At 38.1% G+C, this 15,406-nt stretch overlaps 2 protein-coding genes across 2 annotated transcripts; both read left to right on the top strand.

Annotated features, from left to right (window-relative positions):
* The first annotated feature begins 494 nt into the window (after positions 1-494).
* On the top strand, positions 495-7,948 carry LOC145594239 (uncharacterized). The gene is made up of 9 exons (XM_081650574.1): positions 495-681; positions 754-908; positions 996-1,233; positions 1,892-2,650; positions 3,082-4,354; positions 4,458-4,665; positions 4,774-5,028; positions 5,134-5,784; positions 7,406-7,948. Exons 1-9 carry the CDS (start codon positions 495-497, stop codon positions 7,946-7,948), a joined length of 4,269 nt encoding a protein of 1,422 aa, XP_081506700.1.
* Positions 7,949-11,365: 3,417 nt separating this feature from the next.
* On the top strand, positions 11,366-12,751 carry LOC145594238 (uncharacterized). Its single transcript, XM_081650573.1, has 4 exons — positions 11,366-11,509; positions 11,605-11,823; positions 11,943-12,633; positions 12,717-12,751. The coding sequence occupies exons 1-4, from the start codon at positions 11,366-11,368 to the stop codon at positions 12,749-12,751; spliced, it is 1,089 nt and encodes a 362-aa protein (XP_081506699.1).
* The last annotated feature ends 2,655 nt before the right edge of the window (positions 12,752-15,406 follow it).

Below are 15,406 nucleotides of genomic sequence, written 5' to 3'. Positions count from 1 at the left end.
CTCTCTAATCACAAAAGGACAAAAGATGAAAATAATAACTTTGCTAATTAGTAGAATTACCCACTAAAACCAACTAAAATATATTTTCTTCTTATTTCTCCTGTATCACGTAAACACTCGCACTTGATTCACCTTCACCTTCCATCACTCTTGGAGAACTTTTTTATTTATTTTTTTCAATTTTTTTGAGTATAAAAGAAAACAATGATTTGAGTATTTTTTTTATATAATAACCTTGAAAAACAGAATAAATAAGTAGTGGTAGTGAGAAATTAATGACCTAGAAAGAAGATAGAAGCAAAAGAAAATTAAAAAAAAAAAATTAAGATATGAAATTATCTATGTAACTATATAGTAGTTGAGGAGAGAATGGAGCTTTACTCAAGCTAACATGTGAAAAGGCTAGGATTTCACGGATGTATGTGTACAATATTTTGGTGTTATTGTACACCTAATTGTATCCCAGAGGAAGCTTCAATCAATGTCCTTACAGCATGGTTAGGATTCCTCATCTTTCTGTTGAATATTTTGACAAAGATTTTCTAAGGAAGGTTGGAGAAAAGATTAGGAAGGTAATCAGAGTAGACAGGTCTACGGCATATGCTGAGAGGGGGCAGTTTACACGTTTGAGTGTAGAGATTGACCTCTCTAAACCTTTGCTTGCTAAGTTTTTGCTAAAAGGTAAGATATGGAGAATTCAGTACGAGGGTATTAAAATGCTCTGTTACTAATGTGGAAAGCTTGGGCATACAGAGGACAAGTGTGCTTCGAATCTCATGTGTGAAGACATGGTGGTTGATAGGGTTAATGAACAATTGAATGAGACTGTCTTGCAGCAGCATAATGTACCTAAAATTAGGCCAGAAGAAGTGGATGATTATGGATCTTGGATTCTTGTAAAAAAGCCGGTGAGGAAGAAAACCGTGAGGCCGAAATAGCCACCTCCGGTGACAGGAAAAGACACCCAGAATATTGCAAAAAATTTGGGTGAATAGTTGCCAAAAAAATCAGCCGTGATCCCAGGAGCTGATTTGGGGGAAGCTTCGAAATTTGCGGCCTTAGCTCAGTTAAATGAGGATGGTGATGAGCATGAGAAAGATTTGTTACCAAAAGATAATATTTTGGGTGAACATAATAAGGAAAGGGAGGATATTACTAGAATTTTTTCAGCAAGCCAATTAGAATCTCATGTGGAAATTGTTAACTTAGCAGACCAATCACAGAATTTTTTTGGTAATCTTCCAAAAAATTTATCCTTTCAAAGTGTTAAAGATAAACAAGGAAATATGGATGTAAACCAATCAAAAAATTCAAAATCTCAAAAAAATCAAAAAAAAGATTCATAAAAATCTTCCAAGCAGAATAACAATAATAATATACCACTCTCCCCTATCACCAATGTGGAAGCCACAAAAAGTATTATTCAAATTCCTTCAATAAGCCAACCCGTAGGGAAGGAGAATTTGAGTGTTGATCAATTTACTAAAAAAGCACAAGAAGTAAACACGGAGGATATTTTGAGGGTTAGTCAAGATGCAAGCATAATGGAGCAATCACACGTTTCCCCCACCTTCGAATGTAATTCCTCTCAAGATACCAACAGACAAAATATTGTGTGTGGGTCAACCGATGGAAGTAGCTTACCTGGGCATAGCAGACCCCCTAACCCATATTCTAGAGGTCCAAATCGAGATAGTGATGGAGCCGATACCAGAGCCACTGGAACTTGTAGTCACTCTTCGTCTACCCAATGAAGTTAATTGTTTATTTCGATTATTAAGAGAAGCTTATGTGAGTTCACTCCCCTCTATTCATGTTTCTATGGATGATGCAACTCCAAATTTTGCACCAAATTCACTGCTTATCTCTTTCATGGTTTGAAACGTGCAAGGTGCAGGGAGTCGTGCTTTTATTATAGCACTTAAAGATATTGTTAGGACTAATAAACCTAATGTCATAGCACCTGTTGAAACCCATATGGGGGGACAACAAGCTGATCATATTGCTACTGTAATTGGTTATGCTGGTCATACAAGAGTGGATGCTCAGGGATTTAGTGGGGGTATATGGATATACTGGAAGCCAGAATTAATCACGGTTGAGCCAATTCACAAGCACGGCCAGTTTATTACCATGGATATAAAAAAGGTAGGGTGCGAACCTTGGTATTTCACTGCCATTTATGCGAGCCCTGACCCTATGAAGAGAGCTGATCTTTGGCGGGAATTAAAAGATTTTGCAGCCTCTCCCAATAAACCTTGGATGTTAGCAGGGGATTTCAACAAGACAAGGTTTTCTCATGAAAAAAGGTCAAGTTGTCTAGAGACCTCAAGGAGAACTGCCAAATTTAATGAGTGGGTTGAAGACATGTGTTTACTTGAAGTTGAGTTTAGTGGCCCTTGTCATACTTGGTCTCGAGGGAAGTCTGTTGATACTCGAACAAGTGCTAGATTGGATCGTGCTCTTTGCAATGGTGAGTGGAGTTTAAGGTTTGCAAATGCAGAGTCAAAGAACCTCCCTGCTATTCAGTCAGATCACTACCCTGTGTCGATCTCCCCTTACGGCTTTGCTCCAATTGGATCGGTAAATCGACCCTTTAAATTCCAGGCAGCATGGCTAACTCACGAAAAATTTCATGAGTTTATTGAGAGTAAATGGAATAAACAAGCTCCCTTGGTTCCTCTTCTTGAAAAGCTTTCTCATGATCTTTAAGAATGGAATCAAAATACCTTCCATAATATTTTTTTTAAAAAAAAAGAGAAATCTTAAAGCTAGAATTGAAGGGTTACAAAAGTGTCTAGCACAACAGAAATCTCGTGATTTAATTAAATTGGAGGCTAAGTTGCGGCATGAACTTGATGATGTTGTCGAGCAAGAAGAAATTTTGTGGTACCAAAAATCAAGAGTGGATTGGATTCGAGATGGAGAAAGGAACACTTCCTTTTTTCATCTAAGTACTATTGTTAGAAGATGGCGAAATAAAATCACAGCTATAAAGGAATCGAGTGATTGAGCTTGGATTTATGAAAAGGATCGAGTGCAAGAGACCATTGTGAATTATTTTCAAGAATTTATTTTCAGATGAAGAAGAGCAAACTGTTGTTGACATCCCTTTTGGTATCTTTCCTGACTTCACAAATCGAGACCATGATGCTTTGTCTCGGCCTTTTGCAAAGTGTGAAGTGGAAAGAGCAGTTAATGAAATGGGAGCACTTAAAGCACCCGGACCGGATGGCTATCAAGCGCTTTTCTATCAAAAGCACTGGGATATGGTAGCTGACAATGTCTACAAGGTGGTTTTGGATGCTCTTGCTGCTGGTAAAGGCATTCCGGATCGCTTAAACGAAACCTTTATCGTTCTTATTCCCAAGTTGGATACCCCTGAACTTGCCTCCCACTTCCGACCAATAAGCCTATGTAATGTAGCTTATAAAATTATAACGAAGGCTATAATAAACAGGATTAAACCCATGATGCCGCACCTTACATCTTGTACTCAGACGAGTTTTGTTCCCGGGAGACAAATAACTGATAATATAGTCATTATGCAAGAGGTAACACATACTATGAAGAATAAGCAAGGTAAAAAGGGTATGATGGCGATTAAAATTGACTTCGAGAAGGCATACGATAGACTGAGGTGGGATTTTATTCGAGATACACTTCTTGAATGTCGGTTCCCTTGCCTTCTTGTAGAGGTAATAATGGAGTGCATTACTACATCTTCTATGCGTGTGTTATGGAATGGTGAGCCTACCCAAGTGTTTAAGCCGGGGAGAGGAATAAGACAAGGGGATCCCCTCTCCCCGTATATTTTTGTGCTGTGTATGGAGCGGCTTAACTATATTATTGAAGAGTCAATTATAAGCAGCAATTGGAAGCCGGTGTATGCTTGTCGACATGGTCCAAAACTATTTAATCTTTGTTTTGCTGACGATATCATCTTATTTGCGGATGCTAGCGTAGAGCAAGCTTTGATAATCAAGAGTTGCCTCGACAGATTTTGTGGTGCCTCGAGACAAAAAGTTAGTTACCCAAAGTCGAGGGTATATTTCTCGAGAAATATGGCAGATGATGTTGCACAGTGTGTGAGTGAAGCGCTGAATATTGTAAGAACAGAGGATTTGGGTACTTACCTTGGTATGCCGACCTTTACTAACAGAGTAATGAGAAGCAAATTTGCTTACCTCTGCGAAAAAATGGATAGAAAATTGACTGGATGGAAAACGAAACATCCCTCCCTAGCTGGTAGGATAACACTGGCAAAATCCACCCTTAACACGATGAGTTCCTATGCTATGCAGACCGCCAAGCTCCCAAGAACCATTTGTGATGAATTGGACAAAAAAAAATCGTAAGTTCATATGGGGAGGGGATGAAGATGATAGAAAAATTCATCTTTTGTCGTGGGATTGTCTCCAACTTCCCAAGGAACAAGGTGGGATTGGCATTTGTAGTGCAAGAAATATTAATGATGCTTTTCTAGCTAAATTGGGATGGCGTATGATGTTGAAGCCCAATGCTCTTTGGTCAAGGGTTCTTCGTGCTAAATATTGTAAGGGTCTATGTGACTTGAACATGTTTGAAGGAAAGGCAAACATGTCAAATGTGTGGAAAGGGATTTCAGAAGCTGCCAAAATTATTAATCAGGGAGCTCGAGTGACTGTTAGTGATGGAAGCTCCACCCTTTTTTGGGATAACTAATGGGCTACTCCTACCCCTTTGCGTGAGCAAACTATTGCAGCAATATCTGAGAATTTAAATGGTGCTAAGGTGGAAGAATTGTGGGATCAGCATGAAGGGTGGAAGTGGGATCTCTTTGCAAACCTGCTCCCAGAAGACTCCCTCAAATTAATTGATGCTTATGTGCTAAGAGCAAACCCGGATGTTGGGGACTTGGTTTATTGGGGTTGTAGCTTGAATGTCAAATTCACTATTAAATCTGCCTTTCACATTATTCATAGAGATCACCCAGAATTGAAAGATGGAAGTTGGGAGCTTGCTTGGAAACTAAGAGTACAACAGAGAGTGCGTGTTTTCTTATGGCTTGTGCTTCATGACAGGGTCCTAACTAATGCTAATAGAGTGAAGCGTAGTATTGCAACTGAACCTTGGTTTAAAACCTGTGGTTAGGAGGAGATTGTTCTTCATGTCTTGCATGATTGCAGAGCACCAAGAGATGTTTGGAGACATGTAGGAGGGCCAGCAAACACGAATGATTTTAAGGAAGGAACTCTCAAGCAGTGGATTGTGCGCAATATAAAGGTACAAGTTCGAAACGATCTCTTCCCTGAAATTTGTCCAACATACTTTGCTATTGTTGTGTGGTGGATATGGAAGTGGAGAAATAGTGTTGTCTTTGGCAATACCAATGATATTCCACTTGAAGTTGGTAAGTTTCTGTTGGCAAGGTTTGAAGAAACCCGGAGAGTCTTTGGTGAGAATACAAATGAGGCTAGCTTGAGTCTGAATCTAAGAAAAGAAGTCTACATAAAGTGGCAGGCCCCTCCTTATGGTTGGTTAGCCCTTAAAACAGATGGAGCGACTAAAGGCGCACCTGGTCCTGATGGTGGTGGTGGTATTCTTCGTGATTGTACTGGGAAACTGAGATATGCGTTCTCAATGAATTTAGGTGCTAGTATGGATTTTATGGCAGAGCTTAGAGCCATGGAGTATGGGATAGAGTTGGCAGATCGCATGGGAGTTGTAATGTTGCAAGTGCAAATTGATAATCAAGCTGTGGTTTTAGCTATGAACAAGGCTGATGCTTCAAATGAAGGGAAGGTGTGCACATCATCAGACGCTGCAAGAAGCTTTTAGAAGACCCTAAATGGAGAGTTGAAGTCCACCATATCTATAGAGAGGCAAATAGAGCTGCAGATTGGCTTGCTAATCAAGGTGTTTCCTAGAACAACAAAATAAAGTTGATTCAATTCCCTCCTATAGCTTTAGGACGTATTTTACATGATGATGTAGTAGGGGTGGCCTTGCCACGTTTAGTTCCTCCTTAGTTTCTTTTGCTTGTTATTTTTTCCCGGGGCTTAGCCTCTCGTTTGCATCAAAAAAAAAAATATTTTGGTGTATATTTATAACCACATATAACTATTTAGCGTGGCAGTCATTTGTTGATTTTATGGCCTATTAATAGAAATTAATTAATTATATATTTTTTTTAGTTTTTTATATTTAACTTTACCTTTACTTCTATAAAGGATTATATAAAAATTAATTTATGCTAAATATAACTAAAGACGAATGTGATAAGTGAGATAAGGTGCACGGGGACGGAGCCCCCTTCTATCACAGGGTGTTCATACAATCATATATCTAGTCATGTGGTTTGATATAGAGCCGGATTATATTATTGGAGTGTATTGATCAAGTTTTTAATAAGTTCAAGTAAGTTCATATACAGAATAAATTATTTAGTTTCTCAATACTGATTTGATTAATTTCAATTAGCTTAGGTTTGTTTTGGATATTTGTTAATTGTTATTAGGGTAACCAGGTTGTAGTTTATTTTCCATAGGCACACCTATGTACCCTAAAATTTTATTAGAGTGTACATAGAATCAAGAATATACATATATATACACTAACATAATATTTTACTAGATTTATATGCAAGCGATGTATGTGTTATTTTTCTAAAAAAAATTATGCATATCGACAATGTTAAATAATAAGTTAAAGGAAAAATTGCCCCCAATAATCCGACCTTTTGCCCGTCCGCTGAAAATAATCCCACCTTTACCCCCCGATCTTTTTTATTGGTCCCAGTTTACATGAAACCGGCTAACAAGGTAAACACTTGTGATGTGGACTTGGGTATTTAATTTTCCCTCTCTTAAACATGACAGGTCATCACTCTCCCACCCACCCTCTGTTATTTCTGAACTTTCTCCCTCTCTCATCATAACTTCTTATACAGAGCAATTAAAATTGGGAACCAAGTAGATCAACAGCCATAATTGAAGCTTCAACAACTATCGTACCTTGCAGTAAAGTCTCAAGCTTCCATTTTTGGCGGAATTGCGACAGCTAATTCCTAAATTTCGCCATTTTAGGTAAGTTACTAAACCCTAACTTTTGCATGTAATTTGCGATTCATTGCGTCTACATTTCGAAACCTAATCAATTGAATTGGAAGTTGATGAATTTATGCTAGTAATTGCAATGTATTTGTTCAGTATGGTTGTGAATTGTTGTTTTTTTGGCTAAAAATTTGCGCTTTATGTGTTTGTTAATGGTAGTGGTGTTTGATTCTTAAAGTCTGGATTTTTATTGCATGCTTTTGGTGGTTGTTGTATTTTGATTGTAATTTAGTGCATGTTAATTTAGGTATGGGTAAGATACCTTTAAAATGTGGCATTAAGGTGTGTTTGAGACTGGTAACAATGGGCAGTTGCGCTATAGGAATGGGGAGGGGAAAACTTTTAGCATAGACCCAGATGAACTTCGCTCCTTTTATTTGGTTGAGTTGGTGATGAAGTGTGCTAGATATGATGGTAGAATAAAGGGGTTTTTATACTTGGTTCCTGGGTTGAGTATGGTGGATGGTTTGAGGAAGGTGACAGATGATAAAAGTACGAGGGATATGATTCAAGTTGTAGAGAAGTACAAAGGGGTGGAGGTATATGTTATGCATGATGACAATGACCCAATAGCCTTCCCCCCAGAGCTACAGGCTTCAGCCAAAAAGAATCAAACCAAAACAGTGAGGCCAAAAAAACTACCAATAAATAGGGGACCACAAGTTAGATCTAGTCCAAGAAAGAAAAGTCAGCCTTTGACAATTAATGAACCTTCCCAAAAAGCCCCTGACAGCTCACTAAAGCCAAAAACTGATGAGTTTAAAAAAGATGCTCCCACTGTTGAGTTAAAAAAAGATGCTCCCACTAAATCTGTTTCCACTCCACCCACCAACACCTTATCCAACCAAAGCTAGTAGAAAAACATTTATTTGCAGCAGTCAAAAATGATTTATTTGTTGCGTTTTTGGAGTGGCAGCAAACGCCAGGGGAGCAAATCAATTGATTCATTTGCTGCAGTTGGTTATATGCAGCAAATTAATAGATTTATTTGCAGCGGTTAATTCCATTAACTCCTGCAAATTAATATTTTGATTTGCAAATAATTAAATATGTTATTGTTGGATTTTTATTTGTCTAATATGCTAATAATCTGCTATATAAAAAATTTCTACTCTTAAGACGTAATTGCACTAGAAAAAAGAAAAGTACCAAATTACACTTAAAATTGCTACTCAAAGGCATATGTAACTTAAATATTCCCATTAACAAAAGCCTGTATAATTACACTTTTATCAAAAAAAAAAAAAAAATTACAATACATCAGCCATTTCAACAGCTTAGCATAATAAAAGAGCAGCCGCAATAGTAGTGGCGTCAAGCGGCCAACAACAACAATGGGGTCGAGCTGCCAGCAATTATTCTTGATCATCATTTGACATTATCAATTGAAAATTTGTGCTTTTATCCTGCATATAATTAGCAAATATCCCAAGTTAAATATGTTAAAAAAACTATCCTTAAAACAACATATAATCCGCAAACTATTGATTTTATGATGGAGAGGCAAGAGACATTAGCCAAATAACATAATCAAGAACACAAAGCTGAAATGCACAGGGCACTATCTGTAGATGGTAATCTGAAGTTGTTTAATTGGCTTTTGATACTTAAAAGACAAATCCAAGAATTATATATATACACCAAATATTAGAAAAGAAAAGGGGAAAAAAAAAACTCAAACTAGTAAAATTTATACATGCACTAGTCAACTAGTCACCACTATATATATATTTTTTTTTTGCTTCGTATGATGGCAAATATCATAGAAAAGAAGAAATATCATGGAAAATCTCTAAAGTATAGTAATAAGGCACATAATAAATCAACCCTGGCCCTTTGTAACCCACCTTTTATAACCAATTTACGCGATTTTTCTATATGATAGATTCACCATCCCACACTTTGTTCCTTAATAATTTCAAAACTCATTGTATTCATAAATTTACAGATTACTAGAAGCTTAATTTCCTAACTAAAATATCCCCACAAATTTTAAAAGTTGATTTATCTTATAACACAAAAGGTAACACAAAAGGGCAATTGCAGTTAATCACCCAACTTCAAGAAGGAGACAATTTCTTTTATATATCCCAGCCATAACTTAGAGAACTTAGAGATTACAAAAGGCAAACTTCATATGCATTCACCAATTCCCAACCCCCAGTGAACAAAACATCCACAACAACAAAAGAAATCACATAGTTTCCGTCATTCATCCTAAAGTTCATATACCAACACAAATTATGTCAATCAACCAACATTAATCAAATAAGACAATCACCAGAAAATTCAAATTCATCATACAAAAACCTCAATCAATTAATTCAACAAGAGAATAAAGAGATAAATCATAATTTGAGAGTAGAATTAGACTTAGATACGAGGAAATTCCAAGAGTTAGTAGCGGTGACGATAGGCGGAGGAATTGATGTTAAAGACTGAACATCAGCGAAAGCAAGGCGATGAATTGGCTGGAAATCGTACTAGTTGTTCCTGTCTTTCTCGCATCAGATTGCTTTTTTCGATATTAGGCAAATCACAAATTCAAGACAATAAACAACACTAAGATAAAAATCAATACAAAACAAGCTAAAAAATCAAATCAAATTATATACAACAACAGATCTAATAATGATGTTGAAAATAATCAATTTTAAAATCAATTAAATATAATCGCACAATTGTATTCATCAAATTAAACCTAGAATTTATATACAAACCTGTTCAAATCTTTAAATAGAGAGAGAACGAGAGATTACTTGAATTGGATCCATGTATATGAGATAGACTAAGGAGCAAATTGAAGGATCGAAGTAGAACGTGACGGTGAAGAGTATTCACAGTGGTGGAGAGAATGTGAAGCGTTCGCGGCGAAGATGACGGTTAGCGCCGGTGAGGATGACGGTGACTGAGAAAGATGAAGTCGATCTGGTGAGGAAAGAGGAAAGAGAGCGGCGGTGAAGGGTGAGAGAATGAGTAATGAAATGACAAAGGAATAAGGGTTTGGGGGGTATAGGCAAGATGAATGATTTGCAGCGGATTTAATGTTTCACCCCTGCAAATTAATAATTTCTATTAAAAAGAAGGGAAAACATGCTTTAATTTGCAGCGAATAGCACAAAACGCATCAAATTATTAGTAGCAAATAAATTTTTTTCTTGTAGTGGCACTTTTAGAGTTAAATATGTTATAAACCCTAGTTCACCAAGTGCAACAGCTCTCCCCACTCTCTCTTCTATCATAGCAGCCTCAAACACCCAAACTGACCCAGTACAGTCATATGAGTGGGAAGATTCTAGGCCAGATAGCCCCATCCCAATTAATGACCTGATTCCAGATTATAGCACTAAGAGTGACCATGAAGACCCTCCATACAACCCACTGGTTAACAAGGGCAAGGGAGTGAGCTCAAAGCCTTTCTTTTGAGAGGTTTACTCAGATCATAGTGATGATGATGTGGAGTCAGATGGGGAGCAGGGAGCAGATGCTGATGGTGATGATTTAGAATTAGAGGTTGGAGCTTTAGAGGAGTTAGAGGAGGAGTATGAGAGGGAACATGAAGAGATCTTGGATGAAGATCTGCAATATCAGTCTGATAGTGGAGATGAGGAGTACAATATAGCTAGGCAGAGGGTTAGAGATACAACTGCCCAGTTAGTTGAAATTGCAAGGAAGATACAATTGGAGGCTGCTAGGGTTTTGAGCATACAAGAAGTTGCTGAGAACAGGGCAGAAGCTGGGAAAAGTGCAGCAGCTGGGGAAAGTGCAGCAGTTGGGGCTCAGAGTGATTTTGAAGAAAGTGATGAAGAAATACATACCCCTCTCAACAGTGGTGGTGATGAAGAGGAGTTGATTCTAGGGATGAGATGAGGTTAGGGCTTTTAGTGTCTAAGCATACAAACTTTAGCACATTTGTTTGGAAGGTTGGGTAGAAGTTTGCCAACAGAGAGGACTTCAAAGATGCAGTTGCTAAGTATGGAATACTTCAGGGCAGAGATGTGTCTTTTGTTGTGAGCAACAAGCAAAGATCTCAGAGATTGGGTGTAAGGTGCATAGAGAGCTATCCTTTTTATGTGTATGCATCCTGGGATACAAGAAGAGCAACAATTGTGGTGAAGACAGTGAAAGGGGGACACACTTGTCAGAGAAACATGAAGAGAAACAGGCAGCTCAAATCTCGTTGGGTTGCAAAGCAGTTCCTGGATGTCTTCAAATCCAGGCCACATTGGCCTGCAAAGGAGATACAAGAGTGTATCAGGAAAACTTACTAGATGTTGGTGACCAGAGACTTTGCCTACAAGGTGAAGTACAATGCTCATAAGTTGTTACATGGGTCAATGCATGACCACTACAACAAGCTTGCAGGGTACTTGAAAGAGATTAAAAACTGCAGCCCAGGGACAGAGATTGAGCTTGTAACTGAACCATCAAAACAATGAGACCAACCTGTATTTCAAAGGTTGTTCATTCACTTTGAAGAGCTTAAAAATGGGTGGATACAAGGGTGCAGAAAGTGTTGGTAGTAGATGCATGCTTCTTAAAGACTGTCTTAGGGGGTTATCTGTTGGCTGCTGTTAGAAGGGACAACAATGACCAAATGTTTCCTGTCTGCTGGGCAGTGGTTGAAGGAGAGAATAACTCCTCTTGGGAGTGGTTCTTTAGGAAGGTAGCAATGTGCTTGAGTCTTGGAGAAGGGGAAGGCATCTCAATCATTTCAGATGAGCATGTGGTATGGACTTAACTTTGCACTCATTTATTTTTAATAGTTTACATAGGCTAGTTTATGTTGTGTGCAAACTTTGACTTGGTGTTTGTTCTTTTTTTTGGCTTTTTTTTGTGCAAATGTAGATTATTGTGAGTAGTGTCTCAACTGTCCTACCTAGGGCAGAACATAGACACTGTGCCAGACATATATTTGCTCACTGGCACAAGAAATATAGAGGAGATGAGATGAAATTGTTGTTCTGGGATATTGCAAAGAGCTACAATGAAGCTGATTATGAAGAGAACATGGCTAAGCTTACTTCTCTTAATGTTGATGCTGCCAATGACTTCAAGCTGCATAGGCCTCAGTTGTTTTGCAGAGCTTTCCTCAATCTTGCTATCAAAACAGATGCAATAACTTCCAAAATTGCAGAGACATTTAATGGTTTCATCATTCAAGCAAGGACCAAACACTTGCTATACATGTTAGAAGAAATCAGAACTTCACTGATGCAAAGGCTGGTAGTGAAAAGGCAGACCATGATGAAAGCTACTGGTGTGCTCTATCCAAGGATTCAAGTCAAGTTGGATTTTGAGAAGACAAAGGTTGCTGAATGTGAAGTGTACCCTTCTTCTGAAAATCATTTCAATGTTAGCTACATATTGGATCAGTTGGTGGTGAAGTTGGAAGAAAGGAGCTGTACTTGTAGAAAATGGGACATGACTGGCATCCCATGTTGTCATGTTGTTGCCTGCATCTATTTTGTGGGAAAGGAGCCTGAGTTGTATGTGCACTCATCTTATTTGAAAGACACTTACATGTCAGTTTATGCAGGTACAATAACTAAACCATTTCACCATTTGTGTATGACTTTCTTAGTGTATGTGTATGTGTGACATGTTACTTGTGTATGGCAGGCTCAATTCCCCCAATTCAAGGTGAAAGACACTAGCCAAAAGTGTCCAAATCAATTGCTCCGCCACCAATCAAAATTGGCCTAGGATGGCCAAGAAAAAATAGAATCAAAGACCCCATGAGAACCCTAAGAAATCTGGTACAATGACCAGAACAGGGATTGAGATGACTTGCTCACTCTGCCAGCTTAAGGGACATAATAAAAGAAAGTGACCCAACAAGGACAATGTCCAGCCAACTAATCCTGCTCCAAAAAGGGCTAGAGGAAGCCTAGAAAGCATGCTCCACCATCAACTCAGCCGTCAACAGCTAGTCAGGCTGTGCCATCTACACAAGCTAGTCAGGTTGTGCCATCTGCACCCCAAGGACCTAATACAAGTCACTACAACCAAACAGCTCAACCCACCATACTAGGTAGAGGGGGAAGAATGATAAATATGGGAAGGGGCTCTAGGGGTGGAAGGGGTAGAGGAGATGGTGCTGGGAGAGGTGCTGTTGCTGGTGGGAGAGGGGCTACTGCTGCTGGTAGAGGAGTTGATGCTGGGAGTGGTGCTTCTGCTGGAAGAGGTGTTTCAAATGTTGTAGCCTCCAGCAGAGGTGGTGCAAGTGGGAACAGGGGTGCTGCAAGTGGGACCAGAGGAAGGGCAAGGGGTGACTTAAGGGGAAGGGGAAGGACCCATGTTCTTTTTTGTTCTCATACATCCCTCAATTAGACCCTAAACCTGTTCTTAGTGTGTGCTTATGTGCTTGATTTTTTTGTGTTTTGTGTAGATTCCACAAGGTGTAGATGTGTACATTGCACCTGATGGAACAGCCCACACTAATGTGAGTAGCTGTACATTGTCTATATGTGTTTAATGTTAATTAGCCAAAAACCTAATGTATCTGTGTCTTCTATATGTGTTTGCAGACCCTTGGTAATCAAAGAAGGACAAGGTCAGCCATGGACTGGTTTCAGTGCAGTCAAACAAGCCAGACCTCCACTTTGCAAGGACCAACTCAATAGTTTCATGTCACTTTTTAGGGCTTGTGTATTAAATTAGACTTAACTATGTTTATGTAAAGCTTTTGGATACTGTCTTTTGATCATGTTGGGTGTGTTAATTCCTACAACAATTACACCCAATTCATGATGTATTTTGTGTATGAATGTTAGGCAAGACAATGTCACCATCTTTTGTTGAACTTATGCAACTATGTGATTATGCTATATGTCTGAATTTCAATTATTGTGCAAAAAAATTGTCAAAATAACTTTCATTAACTCATCAATGTCTGTCTAATTACATAACAACTAGGTCTTTGCTCAATACATGTCACAAATGACCACAACACATTACTTAACCAAACTAAACTAACTTCACTTAGTTTAACTACCTACAATCATTTACATTACATCACAGTCATGCCTTCAACATCACTATCATGAAAGCAAAGAAAATCCAAGAAACCAACAGAGCAATGGAAAAATTCTTTTCATTCTTTGTAGCCTTCATCAATTCAATTCGAGTGTGGCAAAGCTCCATTTTGGTGTCATCCAATTCATCCTCTTTACTTCCCATTTTCTTCTCGACCTTCTTCAATTCTTCTTTAAGGAAATCAATCTCCATTTCCTTTTCAGCAGCTTGAGTATCTGTTTCAAACACTTGTAATCGTAGGTCATCAACAACTTTGGGGTTAACATGAGCCCACTCAAAGAAGCCACAATCACCATCCTGCAAAAAAAATAAAAAAAAACCCCAATTCAATTAGAATGAAAACCCTACATTGAAATCCCCAATTCAATTGGATTAATTAACCCTAATTAATAAAACATAATTAATAAAACACATATAATTTTGCAATACACATGGAACTTACAGGCCATCTAGGGCATCCATGGAACTTCAACCCCACGTTCTCACCATTCTTAACCGTATGAGTAATTGCTTCCAAACCACACCTGCACTTCAATTTTGGCAAAGCTAAGCCGTAATTCCTTGACGAAGTAGAACTACTTGACCCATTATGCCTCCTACTAGCCATTTTCGACAGATTTAACAAAGAAAAAAGTGAATTAAGAGAAGAAAATTAGAGGGGGAGGTGTTTTTTTAGAACAGAGAACAAAGAAAGAGAAAGCAAAATTGTTGACCTGGCAATTTTTAAAGGGAATTTAAAAGGATTATAACCGTTGGAAGCCACTTCATCCCAAAACCGGCTACAATAGGTAAGGTAACCTGTAGGGACCAATAAAAAAGATCGGGGGGTAAAGGTGGGATTATTAAAAAATAATCGATAGGTGGGATTATTTTCAGCGGACGCGCAAAAGGTCGGATTATTGGGGGCAATTTTTCCTAAGTTAAATTAAGGGCAAATATATTATATACGGGGAACATTTTGTTTCAAAAAAATAAATAAATAAAAAAAATATGGGGTACATTTAGCTGAATGTCATATCACTATTCCTCAGTTCATCTCTTAGCTTATACGAATAATACACCATATGCCTATTAAAATTTCAATTCACTAAATAGATAGTCATGTGACCTACAGATTAAGCAATCGGATTAATTTACATGTGACCATATAAATTGGCCAATTGCAGCAAGATTTGTACGATTTAGAAGTTCAACGATTTTTTAAACATAGATTTGTAATTTGCGTTAGTTTTTTATATTATTCTGCTACTTAGGGCCTGTTCATAGTTAGTGAA

The sequence above is a fragment of the Chenopodium album genome, chromosome 19 (assembly GCF_948465745.1).
Source record: "Chenopodium album chromosome 19, dcCheAlbu1.1, whole genome shotgun sequence".
NCBI lineage: Eukaryota > Viridiplantae > Streptophyta > Magnoliopsida > Caryophyllales > Amaranthaceae > Chenopodium > Chenopodium album.
This window is presented reverse-complemented; position numbering and strand designations above follow the sequence as displayed.

What these genes read in the sequence shown, in the direction of transcription:
- LOC145594239 (XM_081650574.1), top strand. Translation starts at nt 495, where the DNA reads ATGGTTAGGATTCCTCATCTTTCTGTTGAATATTTTGACAAAGATTTT. An exon ending in ATTTCATGAGTTTATTGAGA is followed by an intron (nt 2,651 to 3,081) that starts GTAAATGGAATA and finishes ATTTATTTTCAG; the next exon opens with ATGAAGAAGAGCAAACTGTT. An exon ending in ATCAGGGAGCTCGAGTGACT is followed by an intron (nt 4,666 to 4,773) that starts GTTAGTGATGGA and finishes AATGGTGCTAAG; the next exon opens with GTGGAAGAATTGTGGGATCA.
- LOC145594238 (XM_081650573.1), top strand. Translation starts at nt 11,366, where the DNA reads ATGTTGGTGACCAGAGACTTTGCCTACAAGGTGAAGTACAATGCTCAT. An exon ending in TCATTTCAGATGAGCATGTG is followed by an intron (nt 11,824 to 11,942) that starts GTATGGACTTAA and finishes GTGCAAATGTAG; the next exon opens with ATTATTGTGAGTAGTGTCTC. An exon ending in TTACATGTCAGTTTATGCAG is followed by an intron (nt 12,634 to 12,716) that starts GTACAATAACTA and finishes TGTGTATGGCAG; the next exon opens with GCTCAATTCCCCCAATTCAA.